Consider the following 7,190-nt stretch of genomic DNA (forward strand, 5'->3'; position numbering starts at 1 on the left):
CTAGTCGCCACTTCAGGAAATCCCGCCTGAGTTATGAAAATCGACTAACCATTGGACAAAACAGCTATTCATTCAGTGTCTCATTAACTAGCTGGTTATGCAACAGCGCTGGACTCGGCGAGGTATTTGATCACAGACACGGGGTGAACTGGCTGAGCGCTACATTGTTGCAAAAAGCAGAGCTGGCTACACATTGAACCGGAAATGGGGCACTGCTGTGAAATGTGCGCGGCATAATCCGACGACCTCTTGCAGGCACAACCTCAGTCTGTGAAGTGTTTCCTCAAAGTGATAGTGTCACATCCACTACAATGCACATATCGTTGGCTTGCCTCGCCAAGGTATAGTAATGTCACCAGTGTTTGTAACAGTGCGTGCACTCCTTCAGAGCCAGGCTAATGTGAAACAGATGATGCCCTAATGTTGCTTAGTCATGGACCAAAGACTAGGTAGGTGGGATTTTTGGGAGCTGATCCTATTGGCTGTCAGATGATGAGACATTTGCAGCAGCTCTTTGGGAAAACTATGTGCAATAGTTCTTCCACTGCAGTTGAACCAATAACTGTCTGAAAACTATGGCCACACAAACTAAGGTGAACCAGTAGAAACCAGAAACTTGACTTTGATATGACAAAACATGATGGAGTTTTCAAAATACACTGATTTCTTTTTGTTTCTTTTTGGATTTCCATTCAGCCTGTTCTTCACGGATACTTCAGAAGCTCCTGCTCCTGGAGGGTTCGAATTGGTAAGTCATAGCTAAGGAACTGTCTAATTATTTGTTCAAGTTAATGTGATGTTGCTCTCCACATACAGTGGTAATAATTAACATTTTGTGTACCAGCATTTGCTCTGAAAGGTATTGAATATGACCAGGTTCCCGTCAACCTTATCAAAGATGGAGGTCAACAGGTACAGTAGATATAACTGCAATGATTGTAGTGTTTTAGTAAAATACTGTAGCCTTCCTTGGTTAAAGAAAACAAAATGCACCATCATGAAATGTTATGTTATTAACTGCAGTAGTTCAATTAAAGTTCTCTTGCACTCTAGCTTACAGACAAATTCAAGACATTAAACCCTATGCAACAAGTGCCTGCAGTCGAAATTGATGGCATCACCATCTCTCAGTCAGTGAGTTGCCATATTCCTTGCTTGTTTTGTCCAAGAAAACCGTTTTAGTGTGCTTCAGTGTAAGAGTGTACTGAGGATGTGTTGTTTGCTCACACAGCTGGCAGTGATCCAGTACATTGAAGAGACAAGGCCAGGACCTCGGCTTCTTCCTACAGACCCAAAGAAACGAGCCCAGGTTCGGATGATATGTGACCTCATCGCCTCTGGGATACAGCCTCTGCAGGTGAGCGCAGTGAACACTTCAATCGATTTGTGCTTTGATTCACAAAATCTAGGCACAGAAACAGTGGTAGTTTATTTCCAAAAGGTCACAACATGGTCAAATAATACAGTTACCTAAAATTACAACATTGCTATCTTACTCATTCATACTGTATTGTTTCAGAATTTGTATGTGATCCAGAAGATAGGAGCAGAGAAGGTGCAGTGGGCACAGCATTTCATTGAACGTGGTTTTCAAGGTTGGTGGAGGCCTATCTTTACAACTTAACATCCAGAATTATTCTAACAGTTCCTCACCAGTCACCCCGAACAGGATTAATCACATCAACCTTTTGAACATTTTCAGCTCTAGAGCCCATTCTGAAAGAAACAGCAGGGAAATACTGTGTTGGGGATGAGGTAAGAGGACATTTGTGATATTATAGGGCATAGTAACAGAGATTCAAGGCTTTTCATCTAATAATCAAGTGCTTATTGTCTTAGATCTCCATGGCAGACATCTGTCTGGTCCCACAAGTATACAATGCAGAGAGGTATGTAGTAAGTCAATGAAAACATCAATCCTCAAATACTATTACTTTCTATTAAAAAGAAATACACTGAAACACAATGCAAAATACTTTATCAAGAATCCTATGACATTCTGTGCTTGATTAAAGTTATTTACTCATTACATATCTGCATTTCCTCATTATTTAGATAGATAATATATGTTAATTTTTCTCCAAGAAAGAATGACATAGGACTCACTTTAAACAGACACTCATAACCTTAAAAACACACGGCTTCTCTACACAAAGCATGACTCTGAAGTTTAAATCCCCAACAGGTTCAAAGTGGATGTCGGGAAATATCCAACAATCAAAAGGCTGAACCAGACCTTAATCGAGATTGAGGCTTTCAAAGTGAGCCACCCATCGTGTCAGCCCGACACACCTGCTGATCTGCGTGCATAAAATAATGGATTACCAACATCTGAGAGACAGGAATGCCACTCTGTATATTGCTTAATAAAACACTTCAATACTAATCCAGATTGATTGCGGTTGCTTTAAATAACAGGGAATTATTTGAGTTAAAACATTTATTGGAGTTGACTATTCATTTTACCCAATCCAGGACTTCCCCCACATACATGTGTCAAAACAGCTGAATGTCTCTTCACACTGTGATCTGTGTGGAAAAGGTTAAGGACATAAACAGTCTACAAAGCATGGTGAATGAGCAATTTATAGTGCAAGTGCGAAACCCCTCAAACCACTGTTTGCAGGATGTATGTGGAGGAAGTAGGGATGGTATCAGAAATTATTTTTAAAAAGGGGGAAACGTAAACAACCATCAAGTCAAATTAATTTGGCTCTCCATTTACAAGTAATTTAAATCCCAATTACATTGTTACTGGGTTAAATTCCCATTAGGGCCAATTAAAACTAATCTGCAGAAACCAGGACACAAAATGTCACAGTGCATAGTTAGAAAATAATCATTTAAGACAAAGAATTACTATTACAGACTAACAAATACTCTTTGAGAGTGCAGCATTTTTTATGTCATTATCAGACTGGCTTACAGCACCTTTCGCTGAGGGGCATCAATTTAGGGAAAACGAAGTGTCCCATCCTGTTTTCATTCCAGATAAATCCATCCTAGATTCTTCTTTCAGTCTTGCCCATCACTTGTCACCAGGGATCTCAACTTTGCACTTGATTGTGTCGTTGTAGAAAGTACCAGAGCAGTCTGATCCACCAAACACCAGGAGTGTGCACTGGATATTCCCATGTTTTCCCTGCTTTTGACTCTGAATATTTGCAAGGCTGGAATAATCCAAATTTATTATGCTGTGTCCAGCACGAGGCTTGGAGCAAAGCAGAGGACACACCAATGAACTCCACATGTTAGTGTCTGAGAAGAAACCAAGACAAGAGTCTACAATGTACAAAACATTACATTTGCTACACAAAAACACATTCATGCTTTTGTGACAAGACCAAACACAGACAAAAATTAGCAACAAAATTGAACTGCACTGATAAAGCATCATTTGATCTTTTTTTTCATTTAATATACATAGATGTAATGTGGTACAAATATCAGACAGCGTGAAAAATAGTACTTACCAACATTAAAGATATGCACATCCTGCAGGGCTCCAACTGCACTGCAGCCCCCACTTATTAACATCCTGTTTTCTGAGACTGGGAGCGCTGCATGGAACCTGCCAGGATACAGCCAAGGAGCTGGATTTCAACTGTAACATTCATCGTTCTAAAAACTTGTTTCAGCTAAATAAATCAGGGGAACTACCCATTTTTGTTCGGTAGTGTTGAGTGATGCATATGCAATACAGAAATAAAGAATCACTTACCACCACTGATATTCTTGTGTGTTTAAAAACTATGAAAGTAAAGCACATCTGCCCAAGATACCAAAAATACAGAAAACAGATGGCCATAGCAATGACATGTCTCAAGGTTGAATAGTTATGTACTCACCCCCGAGGCAGCGGTGGCATGTTATCACATTTCACAGCTGTGTACTCCATAAATCCTTCACTCAATAAGGAAAATGACAGTTTCAGTTTAAAGCTGAAGTAGACTGAAATCCAAATTATCACCTAATGCACTCAGTGAATCTCAATATAATCATCTTACCCAGATCTAGCATGTGCAGGTCATTCAGATATGTTGCAGTTTTCCGGCCACCAAATATTAGTAACTTGTCTGAGAGCAGTGTGGCTGAATGCCTGTTCAGTACATTTAAAAAGCATGGAATTAATATTTCTTACACATTTTCAATCCTGTCATATAGCTGTGTAGGAATCATCAATAGTGCACTGACCCAAACCTAGACAGGGGTTTCTCGCCCTCCACAATGGGCTGGTACCAGAGTTCAAACTCTGGGTTGAAGATGTACAGAGCATTACTGCAGGTTTGATCCACAGGAGAGCGGCTCGGCTGAACTCCGCCAAAGATGTAAAGCTCTTTCTTATAAACGACTGCCGAGTGATATGCCAAATTTGGAACATTTCCTTTTGCCTAAAGGGGAAACGTCCACAAAAAATAAGCATTTCTTCTTCCTCTAGTCAAGTAATTGAAAATGAAGAGTGGGCTGGGATGCATTTATAACATGCAACAAACCCACAGTGACAAGCCTCCACTTCCAGGCCAGGGTGTCAAGAATGTACAGCTCATTGTAGCGCTGACCCTCCCTCAGGCCACCGTATACAAACACTGCCTTCGAATCGGGGTCGTAGGTTGCAGAGTGGCCGCAGGCACAAGGTGGTATGGGTTCCGAGGTGGAGGAGGTCATGGGGAACCAGAAGTCATTGTCTGGGGAGGAATTCAAAAAGCTATGTGCAATTCAGTATACACACATGTGCAGTTACCACTGGTGGAGAGCTTCCTGGTTAGTTTTAATTCTAAGTGAACTTCCTTTGGTGCAAAGCATTGTAGTATTGATAAATTGGCACCTCCCTCACACCCTGAGAGCACCTAATGTAAATGATTAATCATGTCATGCGAGGAACTTATCTGCTTTAGAAGCATGGTCTATTGGGCAATATAAGCCCAGCAGGGTCAAGATTAAACAACCAAACCCCAAACTCAGAAGATCTGAGGTCTGGCTACTTTTTAAAGATAAAAAGCCAAATATCCACTGACCTATTTCAAGCTTCCAGGCAGAGTCCTTGCAGTAATTTTGATCAGATGTTTCCCCTCCAATCAGAATGGCTGTATCAGGGTCACTCAGACATAAAGCATGGCTCCATCGCTTTGATGGACACACTGAAAGCCAAGCAACATTTATACATTTTCCTTAAACCCAACTTTATGCATTTGGATCATGTGACCACAGAGGTTGTAATATTTTTAGCGACAATATGGTTCACTCTCTGACCTGCTCTGCATTCGCTGTTTATCTGTGCGATCTTTTCCTCCCGGCTGTTCATCCTTGACAGCTTCACTTTCTTGGGGCTTAAAGGTTTCTCCAGCTCCTCAGTGAGATTATCCATGTCCTCTGAACTCCATGTGAGGTGGCCTCTCTTACCAATAATTGTCCGCTTGGGTGTCTTCTCCTTTAAATGCCATGAAAAGAAAATCTCATTTAGTCATTTAACCAACATGCCAACAGTAATCTAAGATTCATAAGCATGGTTCGTACCGTAGGCCAAACAGGGTGTTTATTTCCCAAAGTGGAGTCATGGGTTTCAGTCTTATCAGCGTGGAGCTCAGCATAACAAACACTATCTCCAAAGTGGGAGGAATTTGGAGTTATCTGCGAGGTATGGTGTTCAATATAAAAGCAGAAATTTTGAATTTAAGATACATTTGCGCTGGCCTCACAACGACATTGCAGATTACTGCAGATCGGTTTTAACCCCAGTTATCTCACCTTCTCACTTCCAGTGCTCTGGTGTAATGTGTGGGAGAGATGGGAGAGATCGGTGGCGGTGCTATGCTGCTCTGGGAACAGACGTTTCCTTTGCACTAGTGGAGTGCTGCTGATGAAACTGGTTTTATCCTTTGGCTGGCAAATCATTGCATGAAAATTGTTAAACAGAACTGCGATTAAGAAGCATGACACAAGTGGTATTGTAAGGGTAAGCTCATTTAGCTCTAACACTCTTATTTGCAGACCAACTATTGGTATCCATGCCATAAAAGTAGTAATTGTCAACATGCAATTTATGAAGATGAAACATGGAGGACAGAAAACTAAAATGCTTTCATCCAAAAATATAACTAATTTTTCAATACTTGGTTTAAATACTTTTCACTTTAATACACATCTTCCCCATCTTCATCACTGCTTTTGGCAGAAAATCCCCCACCTGTCCACACACTGTCAGCACAATCTTGCCATAAACTCCCCTCCTTCCTTTCTCTGCCGCCTCTGTGACAATGTCAGGAGCCCAATCACCCTCCCAGATAAGGCACCTGAATTCAAAGTCAAAGTATACCATTAATATTTATGTTGAACCTGGAGATGAGGAGGGCTGCTGACACCCAGACATACCTCGTTTGAGATGACAAAGTCCCAATTTTCTGGGCCTTTACCTCTTCACTGACCAGCACCTCGACTGAGATTGTGCTCTCACTGCATTTCCATTCTCCGAGGCCAAAGATAAGCAGCTGTTTAGGCAGAGGCAGTGGGATGTGAACTTGAAAGCACCTTCGGTTGGATTTGCTGCGGGCGGAGACCCCCGGGCAGGTGTCAACATAGCCGTGTTGCACTTGGACAAGTCTCGTAATGCTCTGTGTTTTAGTTCGCAAAAATACCTACCTGATAAACTGACGGGGGGCGTCGCGTAGGGACCAAAGGACATAAAAAGTCAGCCTCCCCATTTTGTCTACGAGTGATGCACGACCGGACTCAACGCAGTCCCGCTGATTACAAACTCCCTGTTAAAACCCATAGCGCCGATACTGGCTTCTGATTGGCTGAGACGCATTCGAAAGCGTTAAAATCACCTGTGACCGCGTACAGTTGATATTAATGCGCGCTGAACCGCAGCTCGCACCGGTGTCTGCTTGAGGGAACACCTACTTATTAACAAATGAACTAAAAAGTCTCTTCTTTTACAACAAAATTATTTTACAAAAGCAAAATGCCATGTTCAGCTATGTTATTGGTATATTTTTGTCTTAATTAATGGTTTGCACCACCTCAAGTGGAAGATCTTCCCTTAATTGTCATAATGGATCTCACTGAGAAAAACTAGTGCATTAAACTGCGAGGCCTGGCTGATAACAGTAGGAAGAGTGAAATCAAACATTTTAAAACGGTGTTTATTTGACCAACAGATGTCTCTATTTACTTTAAGCCATTAAGAACTG

General features: G+C 41.5%; 2 protein-coding genes across 6 annotated transcripts; one reads left to right on the top strand and one right to left on the bottom strand.

The window, feature by feature from the left end:
* Positions 1-75: 75 nt before the first annotated feature.
* gstz1 (glutathione S-transferase zeta 1) lies at positions 76-2,386 on the top strand. Of its 2 annotated transcripts, none has more exons than XM_030045194.1 (9): positions 76-341; positions 697-748; positions 845-912; positions 1,054-1,134; positions 1,232-1,357; positions 1,520-1,595; positions 1,703-1,755; positions 1,840-1,889; positions 2,186-2,386. In XM_030045194.1, exons 1-9 carry the CDS (start codon positions 312-314, stop codon positions 2,310-2,312), a joined length of 663 nt encoding a protein of 220 aa, XP_029901054.1. In that variant the 5' UTR covers positions 76-311; the 3' UTR covers positions 2,313-2,386. The 2 variants fall into 2 exon arrangements, with proteins under 2 accessions (XP_029901054.1, XP_029901055.1); XM_030045195.1 differs by lacking the exon at positions 76-341 and adding an exon at positions 374-593.
* On the bottom strand, positions 1,411-6,778 carry LOC115354710 (nitrile-specifier protein 5). Of its 4 annotated transcripts, none has more exons than XM_030045192.1 (13): positions 6,637-6,778; positions 6,411-6,540; positions 6,185-6,290; positions 5,746-5,880; positions 5,515-5,628; positions 5,251-5,428; positions 5,016-5,138; positions 4,498-4,685; positions 4,195-4,391; positions 4,008-4,099; positions 3,849-3,903; positions 3,474-3,571; positions 1,411-3,258 (listed from the first exon to the last, which is right to left on the bottom strand). In XM_030045192.1, the coding sequence occupies exons 1-13, from the start codon at positions 6,677-6,679 to the stop codon at positions 3,029-3,031; spliced, it is 1,689 nt and encodes a 562-aa protein (XP_029901052.1). In that variant the 5' UTR covers positions 6,680-6,778; the 3' UTR covers positions 1,411-3,028. The 4 variants fall into 4 exon arrangements, 3 of the variants coding, with proteins under 3 accessions (XP_029901052.1, XP_029901053.1, XP_029901051.1); XM_030045193.1 differs by having other exon boundaries at positions 1,411-3,211; positions 6,370-6,540; XM_030045191.1 differs by having other exon boundaries at positions 6,370-6,540.
* Positions 6,779-7,190: the final 412 nt, after the last annotated feature.

This window comes from Myripristis murdjan, chromosome 22 (assembly GCF_902150065.1).
Source record: "Myripristis murdjan chromosome 22, fMyrMur1.1, whole genome shotgun sequence".
In the NCBI taxonomy this organism is placed as follows: Eukaryota; Metazoa; Chordata; class Actinopteri; order Holocentriformes; family Holocentridae; genus Myripristis; species Myripristis murdjan.